Source organism: Bubalus kerabau, chromosome 1 (assembly GCF_029407905.1).
Source record: "Bubalus kerabau isolate K-KA32 ecotype Philippines breed swamp buffalo chromosome 1, PCC_UOA_SB_1v2, whole genome shotgun sequence".
NCBI lineage: Eukaryota > Metazoa > Chordata > Mammalia > Artiodactyla > Bovidae > Bubalus > Bubalus kerabau.
In genome coordinates, this window is record NC_073624.1 from 251,680,349 (window position 1) to 251,693,321 (window position 12,973).

A 12,973-nucleotide genomic window follows, 5' to 3' on the forward strand; every position below is an offset into this window, starting at 1 on the left:
TTTATTTTTTGGGCTCCCAAATCACTGCAGATAGTGACTGCAGCTGTGAAATTAAAAGATGCTTGCTCCTTGGAAGAAAAGTTATGACCAACCTAGACAGCATATTAAAAAGCAGAGACAGTACTTTGCCAACAAATGTCCATCTAGTCAAGGCTATGGTTTTTCCAGTAGTCATGTATGGATGTGAGAGTTGGACTATAAAGAAAGCTGAGTACCAAAAAATTGATGCTTTTGAACTGTGGTGTTGGAGAAGACTCTTGAGAGTCCCTTTTATTGCAAGGAGATCCAACCAGTCCATCCTAAAGGAGATCAGTCCTGGGTGTTCATTGGAAGGACTGATATTGAAGCTGAAACTCCAATACTTCGGCCACCTGATTTGAAGAGCTGACTCATTTGAAAAGACCCTGATGCTGGGAAAAATTGAGGGCAGGAGGAAAAGGGGACAACAGAGGATGAGATGGTTGGATGGCATCACCAACTCGATGGACATGAGTTTGAGTAAACTCCAGGAATTGGTGATGGACAGGGAGGCCTAGTGTGCTGCAGTCTATGGGGTCGCAGAGTCCGACGTGACTGAACTGAACTGAACTGAACTGAAAGGACAGTCTTCCAGGAATTTTATCCTCCCTAGCAAGACTGAGTCTCGGTCAATCTATATCTGCAGTTTTATGCAGAAGTCATTAATGACCCAACTCAGTATTTACTTACAAACTGGACAGGGATGGTCTAAGAAGAGAAATAGCTCAATAGAGAAGAATAGAGAATAAAGACACACATACACACAAATCTAATTTATGATAAAAGTGTATTAAAATCAATGGGAGGAAGATGGATTATTGGAAATCATCTGGGAAAAATTCTTCACACCATACACAAAAACAAAATTTGCATGGTTTAGTGATCTAAACATGTCAATTTAAAAACACGTGTATGTGAGAGAGAAAGACATAATGAGTGTGTAGAATAAACAAGTTTAACATGTGTATAATTTTTAAGGATGAGATGGGACATAGCACAAGTCCGTCTAATGAAGACAGATTACTTGGAAGCTGCACATAGAAAATGTACAGCTTTGACTACATGAAAGTAAATTATAATACAGACAAGGAGCAAAGTTAAAAGAAAACTGAGTGAAAACATTTTATACACATATGTACAGACATATATTTGCACACTTGTGTATTTCTGTAGTGCAGAGGTATATATATTTCCAGTAATAAGTTATTTCTAATATACAAAGTTTATATAACTCAGTAAGAACAATGGAAATCAAATATCTGAAAAATAGGAAAGGAATAAGAACAGGTACATCACAGAAGAATACAAATTACTCATAAATACATGAGTAGATATTCACTTTCAATTAGTAATCACGAAACTAGAAACTAAAACAAAAAACTGATATTTAAAAATTCATCAAATAAGCAAAAACCAAAAACAAATAATCTTCAGGATTTATAGGAATTGGGAAAGGACATTCTTTTAGATTTTTACTGGGAATATAGATTGATACATCCTTTTTCTGAGGACAAATTGACAGTATCTTTTGAAATTTAAGATGCATGTACCCTCTCATACATTAATGTTACCTTTAGGAACCTGCACCATAGAAAAATAGAGGTGTATAAAAATATATGTGCTAAGATATTCACTGCAGCATTAGTTGTAGTAGCATAAAATTATAATTGATCTAAAATTTCTAGCAGTATGGAAATGTTTAAAAAAACAAAAAACTATGGTCATATAATGCGATATAAAAGAAGCAGCAAAGTCTACAGCACTGATATGGCAGCGCGTGGAGATATGTTCATGAGTGAATAAATCAAATCAAGGAACATGTATATATACCATGATTTAATTGGGGATGCAAAGGAGGGGTATAGGTGGATGTAGTATGTGTATACGTGTTTGCACATCAAAAAATAAAAACAGTCTGGAAAAATACACAATGACCTTCTGAAGTGCTGGGATGAGGGGAATTTCAATTTTTTGTTAATATACTTGTGCAATGTTTGCAGTTGTTTTTAACTACAATGATTTTATAATGTTAAGAAAGAATAAAAAAAGAAAGAAAAGAAATTATAAATGCTAAACAACTCAATCTTTGAGCAAAAAGAATGAATTTTGGCTGAAAGAATTGCTTTAAAGGAAGATGTATTTATCTTTGCCTAATGAAATTTAAATAAACAGGAACAACTTCTTTCTTGCTACTGTATTAATTTTCTGTATCTGGAATGTTTATTTCAGTGGTTTCTTTTCAGTTATTTAATTCATTGTGCTTAATTGATAGTGTTTACTAGAGTTTAGTGAAAAACTATTTTGTAAATATCTTCAGTTGTGATTTATCTAGTATAATATCTCCCCCATGAATTGACTGTGAGTAGGGAATTAGTAAAGCAGATAAGAGATCTGGAGAGTAGTCTGTGGCTTTACTTATCTCCACAGGAAACCTTATTTCATGTTGATAAAGTTTGAAATCTTTCCTGTTGCTCTTTTCAATTGTTCATTGTTGTTACCATTTTAATGAGAGGTAGAAATGAGTCAAACCAACCTGCTTCTTCTGTTCAACTAAAAATTAATGTCAAAGAAAATTCTTCAGCCCATTAAATAAGTGAATGTGGATGAAATCAGATTCTGACTCAACATGTCCAATTAATTGCTTCCAAACGTTAAGATACATTCTCAACAAACCCTACACATAATAATAAAAAAAAAAATCAACTTGTAGAGAATGATTAGGTGAGAAGTGAACTAGCTAGAACCATCTTTGCTTACAAAACCCTGTTTATGTTGACATTGATATTTGCCATCTACTCTATTATAAATCAAGATTTATTGTAGAAATGTACCAAAGATGGCACAATAATAAAGAAAACAGATTCATTTCAGGTTTTGAAATGTACCTAACAAACTCAACCTCTTGCAAAATAACTTTTTTATTCAAAATGGAACTGGGAATTGTTCAGCACACAATGAATCATCTTTTGGCAAGTACAATAGACTCTTTAGGGACGTTTCACAGTCTCTTGCTCAATTGTTAGGATGTTTTTAGCTTTCACAGGTAGGGAAGAAGGTAGCTTGTATAGCCATCATCTTGTTGCTAAAATTGTACAGTAAAGATTTTTCAGAGTTGCTGTTGCAATAGATCTTTTCACTTTTTTCCCCCCTTCCTGTTTCTTTACTCAGAGCTGCTTTGTCTCTTAAAAACAATCTGGAATTACTTAATGCTAATGTTTTCTGGTTTTACTATTTACCCAGGACTCAAATGTTAAACATTAATGTGGGAAACTCCCTTTTCCTTACCTCATAGACATATATTTATTTAACTGTTATTTTGCATGAAGAAAACCTCAGCTTTCTCTCTGTGTGTGTTAATGTGCTTCTTTTTATTGACAGCCACATTCTGTTTTTGTATTTGCTTTTTTTTCAGGAGGCTTTAGATCCCCCCCTGGATGATTTTGAGGTAACCGAGACCACCACGGCAGCCGAAGTGATTAAATATGAGTATCATGTCTTATATTCCTGCAGCTACCAAGTGCCTGTGCTTTACTTTAGGGCAAGCTTTTTAGGTAAGACCATGTTGGAAGCTAAATGTAAATTCATAACATTTACATATAAGGCAGAAAGCAGATTTGGAAAATTATTCTTGAGAGAGGAGAAAAAAAAAAAAAAAAAGAGTTAAAAATAAGAAAACTGTGGGTGAGGTAAGGTTTTACCAGTAAATTTTCTCATGCTTTAGAAAGAGTATCAAGACTTTAGAGTGAATGATATCATCCCAGCCTTAAGTCTGATCTGCAGATTCTTGGCCTCCTGCCCAGCGTTGACTAAGCCCCCTGGCCCTTTTTCTTTTCTTTACTTTAAACAAGTAGGAACAACTTAAAGCTACAATGTTTATTTACTTCTAACTTTACAGTGAAAATTTCTTTCAATCTCAAGTGATCCCATTAACTCAAAAGTCCCCATGCCTCCTTCCCCAACGCTAATTATTATTTCAGGAACTGTTTATCAATCCATTTAAGCTATGTTTAAAAATAGCACTAACATTTCCTTCGGCCATCTATACATCTCCAGTGCCTCAGCTTCCTGCAGTGTTACTCAACTCATCCCCCTTGCCAAGAAGGTGGAACACCCTGTCTCCTCTGAGGCCTTGGCTAATAAAGCTTATTTAATCAGCGGCCACATGAAGTCCTCACCCTGCAGCACAGCCAGGGCTCCCCGCTTCACGTCCTCTGACTAAACCGGGTCAGCATTTTGAGGCCTCTCCACCCTGGGCTCAGAAGCCAAGAGGAACCACCTCCCCAGCCCACCCCTACCCCATTTCTCTTTTTCTCTCTGGACTTATCAGCAGCATTTTGCATTTTGAACAGCCTTCTAACCTTTTCTGGATAGCTAAGACATCTGAATTTAGCCAGTGATATTTTATTTTTAATTAAAAAGTAGCTTAAGCTGCTTTGAATGTGTATTTGGTAGATTTAATCACTTGCTGCCTTATATTGTTTAATGGTCTCTAATTTTGCAGTGTTGGCGGTTTAACAAGCGCTTAGGATTTAAAACACAAGAACAAATTCTCATAGACTCCCTGGTGAGAAGATTTTAATCTGAGGTGCAGTTCTAAGAACTGACAATTTGGGGTAAATTTTCAACATGGGACATGGGGAATTAAGGACACTGATAGTTTACTAATTCACAAACTCTTGCTGTAGATTAATCCATATGATTATTATAGGCCTTTAAAACACTCACTTTGTTGTGATTCTACTTGATTTGGAGCCCAGAGGTTAAAGGAAGCTTCTTGTCAGTGAGCTGTGTTATACTGAAAAATAGAAGGGGTTACATTTATTTACCGGAGGGGAGAAAAATGTCCTTCTCGGTTTTGGTTTGCAAGGACTCTACCCAGTAGCTTCTGGATTCAAAGGCATGTTGAGGCTGCAGGTAAAGGAAACAGGACACTACTTCTTCAATACTGTACTTTCATGTAATTAGTATTCACCATAAGCAGTTAATCACCAGAGAAGAGCTCCCAGAGACAAAACAAGTTGTTTAGCTTGTCAGCGTTAGGGAATCGGAGGTGTTGAAACATGACTGCTTCTAGCTGGAAGTGGGTCTTGCTGAGGCTGGTGGATGAGCTCATACGTGTGCTTTGCTCTTATGTGCCAACAGCTCCCCTTACAGTACAGCACAGTAATTGTTCCTGCAAGTTCAATTATATTTTAATGAAATTTGTATACTTTCTAAGATCTTTTCTTCATGGTGGTTTTCTGTTTCTTAAAAAAAAAAACACACAAAATAACTAGCCTTTTTGGATTCTATTTATATATTTTAAGATGCTCTGTTTATGCTTTTATAAAGGAAACCCAAACAAGTCATTTATTTTGTGTAGAAACATTTCTTATTCTCCACCCTCCCCATTCTGTGTTGTATAGAATTAGCATTAGGAATTTTTAAATTCTGGAATTCACTTAGTGGTTTTTCAGGTGCATTAAAATATCAGATTTAATATTTGCAAAGCATACTGAGTGTTTTCTTGTGGAGAAACATGAAAAATGGTTCTTTCCTTTATCAGAGTCTGATAATTTCTTTTCCTTTCTCTACCTAACTTAACAGGTGTTCTAAAAATGTATCGTCCTTTACTCTGGAGTCATAATTTTCCTTTTTTTCCCTTCAGTCCATTCCCTGTTCATATGTTACGTGGTTACTCTGGCCTTTCATCTGTTAAACAAATCTCTGTCAGTGTGGTGAATGAATTCCTAACATCTTCTTCTTATTCCAGGTCCAGATTTTTCTTTGTCTCATTCTAAGAGAATTCCGACCTAGAAACAGGATGGCTATAAAATTTCTTGCTCAGGGGTCTTTTTTTGTTATTGTTGCTTCAAAAATAGTTCACTCAGCCTTTTTTGACAGGTATTTAGATTTTTATTTTTATTTTTTTTTTGCATTTGAGTCTTAGTAAAATTAGTTTCTCTGCTTTGCTCTAAATTTTATTCTAGTGCCTTTTTTTTTAGGTAAAGCAAGTGGTAAGTAATTCCTATTTAAATTGATATTACCTTTTCTTTTATCAACTAGCTTAGATGTAAGAGGAAATCTTTATTCTGTTTCCTAAAGTACAAATACATTGGACTGTGATCACCTCTTATTCCTTGATATGTCCATGTCTGCCAGGCCAACTACTGCCTGAGACTCAGCTAACATGCCATTTGTTGTTATCACTCCCATGTCATATCCTATCACATTATATCATATATCACATGTTGCATGAGATCAGAAAATTATTTGTTTACTTGTTTCCTATAAAATGATAATCTAGAAGATAGGAGGTTAAGGTAAAAAGAGAGAGAAAGGAAATTAATAGTGAATACTCAGCCTACAGAGTGATAAGCTTTATTCATAGATGTGTGTGGGTGTGTAATACTTATATGACATATATATTCTTTGTCTTACTCATTTTAATACCCATAGTATTAACTGTGGCACAATGTCAGCAACTATTTATTGAATGAACTAGTGAGATGGAATTTCTAACCATTTCTGCATACAGTCCAAAGATGGAAACCTTGAAACCTTATGACGGTGTCTTATTTGAACTTTTCTGATGAGTTATATGGAAGGGAGTAATGCTCTTGTCTCCAGCAAACTCAGAACCCAAGCCATCTTTATATCTTTACTCTTTAGTTTGATGCTTCCTAGGGACTGCAGGAATGGTTTGCTAAGGAAAGTGGGAAGTCCTGAGGACTGAAAGGTGAGCATTTGCGCTAGCTGGGGAGCTGTTCTGCTTCTGTAAACACACATTTGCATTGTATCCCTGAAGGCATACAGCCAAGGTGGTGCAGAATTCTGTTTCTGGGCACCTCTCATATCTACTCGAAGAAGGCAATGGCACCCCACTCCAGTACTCTTGCCTGGAAAATTGCATGGACGGAGGAGCCTGGTAGGCTTCCTGGGCTTATAGGAGCTCAGTTGCTGAGGGTTTAATGAATTAAATTAAGAGAGAAAATGTCCTTCCCAGTGCTCTTTTTTCCCTAGCCACTCTTGCCATTTTAGGTTTGGGAGAGGTGGTGGGGCACGCTTAATACCATTTGCTCCCCAGTAGTGGGTGAGAGGTCATTGCACTTCTCTCAGGCATTGATACTAATAAATAGCCTACCCTAAAATGGTGCTTTATTGCCTATGAAGTCCATTCTCACAAAGCACTGATGTCTTCAAGTGGCTGTTTTTCTCCTCCAACTATTTTAAAGCACACTGTGTTAAAGAATTATTTGTATTGTGCAAAAGGCTTCTAAGTACTGTTCATTCCAACACCTTTTTATGTCCCAGTTTTCCCTTTGTGTGGGCTTGGCTTTGGTCAGAAGTTGATGGCAAGTGTTAGAAATGTGTTGTAAATCTTGGTCATATACATAATAGCTTTGGGCTTCACCAGATTCCTAAGCTTACCTAGTTTTCCCTTTCATTACAACTACAGATTTCTATATTTATTTCAGCTTGAATTCTGATTAATTTCTTCCCTGTCTCTCTTCTTTTCTTTTGTTCTCAATCTCTATTGAGAAGTAGACCAAGTGGTTCTTCTCATTTTCAGAATATTTATTTCTTTGGTGCTGACATATGAGTTCTTCTTGGGAACCATTGACATATTTCTTTAATTAGTTAGAAGGGCAGCTTTTGAATAGGGAAGGAAACATTTCTTCCATTCAGCAACTGACTGTCTGTTCTTTCTCAGGATCCGTTTTATTATTGGTCTAGGGAATAAGAATAAAGAATTAAAAATGTAACCCTGATATTTCATATAGAAAATTTATCCACTTGTTATATGCTTAAACTATGTTCAAATAGTCAAATAATTCACTCTTAAAAGCAGCATAACCAAACCAAGATAAAGGCCAGCTCAAAAGAATAATGAAAAGATTGGAATTAGAGCAGTGTTTACATCATCAGGGAGGAGGAAGAAGAGGTTTGTCCCTGGTGTGGAACGAGAGGGAGTCTTTGGACTGTGTAGAAGAAAATGACAGGAAAACAGGAAAGATGAGGGTTGGGGGAAGCTGGAGAATAAAAATAAAATATCCATAGCTCTGATCCAACAATTTTCAAGGAAACGCTACAGACTGGCTTTTCTGAAGAGGCTGGGAGAAGTACTAGGGAAAGGGAGGTGGGTGAGTGTCAAGCTGTAGGGCTGGAAAGCATGGCCTGCTTGGGGAATAGTGAGAAGCTGGTTTGAGGAAAATCTCTACTTCAAAGTGTGCAAGATGGTTGGAAAGATATGTTAAGGTCACATTATGGAAGAGATGATGGAATGGGTTTGGAGGCTATGAGAAAGAAATGAAGTGAGAAGTGAAATGAGAAGTGAAAGAGATTGAGCAAAAGTGAATGAGATCAAGGGAGGGATTTTCTAGAACAGAAACTATGACTGAGTAAAACAGAAAGAGAATTAATGAAGGATGAGAAGAAATTATGAAGAATGAAATTTTGGGAAAAGGAATTTTGACTTTTTTAGTGTTGTTGTTGCAAATTTTTTTAAAGAAAAATTTAAATCATCTCTTAGAGAAAATGAACTGGAAAGAACATATTTTCAGGAAAAAAAAATTACCATTCCAGGAGAGTGAGAATTAAGGCTGCTTGTTAAACAGAAAAAATAGGTAGATTAGAGAAATTAAGGCAAAAGTGATTCCAGTTAGTCACCATCATGAAAATAGAAAATGACTTGGCAGATTTAGAGTCTTATTTGAATATAGAGAATTTTTAAGAATGCTCATAATTATGCAATGGAACATGACTTTTAGTGCATTAAAAAGAGATTCTAGGGGTAATTTGAAGAGCAAACAATGAAAGTTATTTTTCTTAATTACAAATAAAAATAAATTATTTAACTAATATAAATATATTCAAACTGAAAAGTTTAAACGACAGAGGGAATTTAATGAGGATTGTTTGTTGAACCAGGTAAATGTTTGAAACATTATGGGGATTTAAGGTATAAACAGGATGCTGGGGTAAAACACATGATGGGGATAGAATCCCACTGAAAAATCAGGTCTGATTTTAAAACATGTTAAAGAAAGGGGAAACAAAACTAGAGGGACACCTAATTTGCTAAAAGGTTTATTCTAAGCCATGTTAGTGCAAAGCATCATGTATACAAAGTAACAGATTTTATGTGGATTCAGAGGCCAGGAAGAAGACATGAAAAGGCAGATAAATTTATTTTCTTACCTGTAAAAGGCTATACTTCAGCTTTCCTGAACAAATAAATGTGTTGTGTCCCATATTGTGTTTTGTCTACTTACTCTTGATAAGACAAGCCCTGTTTGAAACATCCATTAAAATGTACATGAGTGCCTTCTGTGTGCACAGCATAAAAATTCATTAGCCTATTTAAAAAATATGCTGAGGAAAATGGCTGCCTAACTGGAAACTAGTGTACTGATTTTCTCCTCCTTTAAAGTTGTCAAAGCGGAGTTCTTAAAGTGCATATATTAGGTGCTCTGCTGAGAAGCTGGAGACCGTGTTCTCCATGGGAAGGAGATCAAGCTGCATGGGTCGTCAAGGTGCTGCTACTGGTGTTAACTGGTCCATGTTCTGGGGGGTTCTGACATTTGAGAGAGCCAGGAGTCCAAAATGCTGAGTACTGGTATGCCAGAGCAAGAGGTTAAAATCAAAACCTCAGAACACTTTGGATAGGATTGAAAGTAGAGTGTTTTCGGCTTTAGAACCAGCAGACCTCATGTAGATATGCATCTGGTGATATGGTCTTCAGAGTTCTGATGAGTAGTTATATCTCACAGTTGGTGTCTCGGGTATCTTGTAGACCCAGTGTTGCTTCCCTTGGGACATTTTCTGAAAACAGTGATTCCTCAAGAAAGTCTTGTGTGTACTTCTTCTAGGTTAAGTGTTTAACTTAATTTAAATGAGAGGTTGTAACATCATCTGCATTAATGTAAATTCTTAACACGGAGTGTGAACAGTTTAAGGTGACCCCAGATTACTCTTCTATTGTGCTGTTGGGCATATTCCTTATAAAAATGGATTGTAACATACATGAACTTTCTCATGTAACTGAAAGATGTCTTACATTCATTTTCCATGTGAAATTACTAGACAAATGTATGACATTTAGAACACTAGGGCTAAAAAATGATAAATATTAAGCAATACTTATATAAATCACTTATCTGGACTATATTAGTAAAGTATACTCAGTTGCAATTAACTGACCCTGACCATGATAAGCAGAAAAAGATTTACTGGAAGGGTAAATCATAGAGTTAACTGAAGGCAAAAGTGACAAGATGAGGGAATGTCTGCCTCTCTTTGGTTTAGTGGGACAGAATAGGATTCTGTCTACTGCTTATTTTGGAATTTATCTCCCAAATAGGAACTATGTTTGGATGGTGAAAAATCAAATATCCACTATATCTTCATCTACTTAATACTATAGATTTTATTGTAATAAAATACTAAGTATTTTATTGTAATTTTTATTACAATAATTTTATAAGATTTTATTGTAATTTTATAAGATTTTATTATAATAAAATACTAAGTATTTTCTTGATGACTTTTTAATCATCAGTCTTTATTCTTAGTAATAATTGTGGTAAATTGCTCTAGAAATAATGTTGAACATCCATCTGTCCAAGCATTGGAAAATATTTATGCATAAGACAAGAAAATGTTCCTGGAATGCAGAGATGAATAAAGGAATCAGGGATGATTTATGTCCTCAAGGAGCTTACAGTCTACTGAGGGAAACAAGACAAATTTGAAATTTACTGTAACAAGTAGAATATGTTAACGGCCGTAAGAGAGGTAAAAAGAAAATTGTCACCAGGCATAGAATAGGTTAGTGGTTGAAAGAAGCTAGGTGGGAGGTGGGAGAAATGAGAACATGTTGGTTAAAAGTTACATACAGATTTTCAGATGTAAGATGAATAAGTTCTGGGGATCTAAAAAGCAGAGACATTACTTTGCCAACAAAGGTCTGTCTAGTCAAGGCTATGGTTTTTCCAGTAGTCATGTATGGATGTGAGAGTTGGACTGTGAAGAAAGCTGAGCGCTGAAGCTTGATGCTTTTGAACTGTGGTGTTGGAGAAGACTCTTGGGAGTCCCTTGGACTGCAAGGAGATCCAACCAGTCCATTCTGAAGGAGATCAGCCCTGGGATTTCTTTGGAAGGACTGAAGCTGAAGCTGAAACTCCAGTACTTTGGCCACCTCATGCGAAGAGTTGACGCATTGGAAAAGACTCTGATTCTGGGAGGGATTGGGGACAGGAGGAGAAGGGGACGACAGAGGATGAGATGGCTGGATGGCATGACCGACTCGATGGACATGAGTTTGGGTGAATTCCAAGAGTTGGTGATGGACAGGGAGGCCTGGCGTGCTGCAGTTCATGGGGTCGCAAAGAGTCGGACACAACTGAGCGACTGAATTGAACTGGACTGAATGAGGAGCATGATGACTATAGTTAACAATGCTGCTGCTGCTGCTGCTAAGTTGCTTCAGTCGTGTCTGACTCTGTGCGACCCCATGGACTGCAGCCTACTAGGCTTTTCTGTCCATGGGATTCTCCAGGCAAGAACACTGGAGTGGGTTGCCATTTCCTTCACCAATGCATGAAAGTGGAAAGTGAAAGTGAAGTCGCTCAGTCATGTCTGACTCTTAGCGACCCCATGGAGCGCAGCCTACCAGGCTCCTCCATCCATGGGATTTTCTAGGCAAGAGTACTGGAGTGGGGTACCATTGCCTTCTCCATAGTTAACAATACTGTATTTTATACTTGAGAATTACTAAGAGTAGATTTGAAATGTTCTAACTACACACATACACACAAATTATAAATATGTGAGAGGATGGATGTGTTAACTAACTTTATTGTGGTAACCATTTTCCAAAATATACATATATCAAGTCATCACACTGCATATCTTAAACTTACAGAATGCTAAGTATCCATTATATCCAATAAAGATGGGGAGAAAATTGCCACCAGGGCTCAGAGGCCAGAGATTATCTTGAGCTGGATGATCAGATGAAGCCCTGGCTGGAGTGATGAGGGAAAGGGCAAGCCTGGCCTATTAAAAAATCTAGGAAAGGCAAAATTCTAGATAGTCTTAGGTTAAGCAATGCTGGTAGAGACTACTAATGACAACAAAAATACCACAGCTAATATGTGTGTACCACTTTATAGTTTACAAAGAGCTCCTGGTACAGGACAAAGTGGAGGGTCTGGAGCTGCTTGGTTCTGATTCCTCGCTCTGCTTCTTACTATGTGATCTTGTGGGAGTTATTGAACTTTTTGTTTCCTTTTTTTCACCATCTAGAAAAATTTGAGATAATAATACCTATTTTATAGAGTTTTGAGGTTTGTGAGCTAATATATAAAGTGGGGCTTGGCATGTAGTACCTTTCAGTAATGCCAGCTGAGTTCTGTATCTTGATCTTCACAATAACAGTGTAATATAGGAGCTGCTATTACCCTGATGTGCAGACATGCAAACTGAGTGCTCAGAGAGGTTAGATGGTTTATTTATTCTAGAGTACATATAAAATTATGGAGTTAAGATTCAAACTCTTTAGCTCCCCATTCCCAATTTTACTGCACAAAGCAGCACCAAAATTTAAGTAACATTGAAGAGAAGTTGCCAAAATCTATATTTTTTTAAATTTTCATTCATATTTCTTGAGACTAATAAAGACTCAGAATGCAAAAAGTAGATGTAGGAATAAATAAAAATGACAGAATTAGCTAGCACAGTAGCTGATAAGAATGTACATGAACAATTAACACTCATTTCATATCACAGTATAATTTTCTCACTGAAGCAAAAATGAATTTTCTCCTTTGATGGAGCATCATCTCTGCCTTACTGTGGAGAATGACATGAATTTTTATAGCCTTCAAAGCCCTGTTGAAGACAATACATTGAATAATGACAAATTTCATTGTGAAAAATCCACCATTTCCATTTTATTTCTACTGACCACATT

The 12,973-nt window shown here is 36.5% G+C and overlaps 1 protein-coding gene across 4 annotated transcripts in view; it reads left to right on the forward strand.

Moving 5' to 3' along the window:
• Positions 1-12,973, forward strand: part of ATG10 (autophagy related 10) — a 259,329-nt gene that overhangs the window by 170,998 nt on the left and 75,358 nt on the right. For all 4 annotated transcript variants that reach the window (XM_055563110.1, XM_055563119.1, XM_055563126.1 and 1 more), the window contains exon 4: positions 3,431-3,569. In XM_055563110.1, coding sequence (XP_055419085.1) covers positions 3,431-3,569 — 139 coding nt within the window. The remainder of the gene's footprint in view (positions 1-3,430; positions 3,570-12,973) is intronic.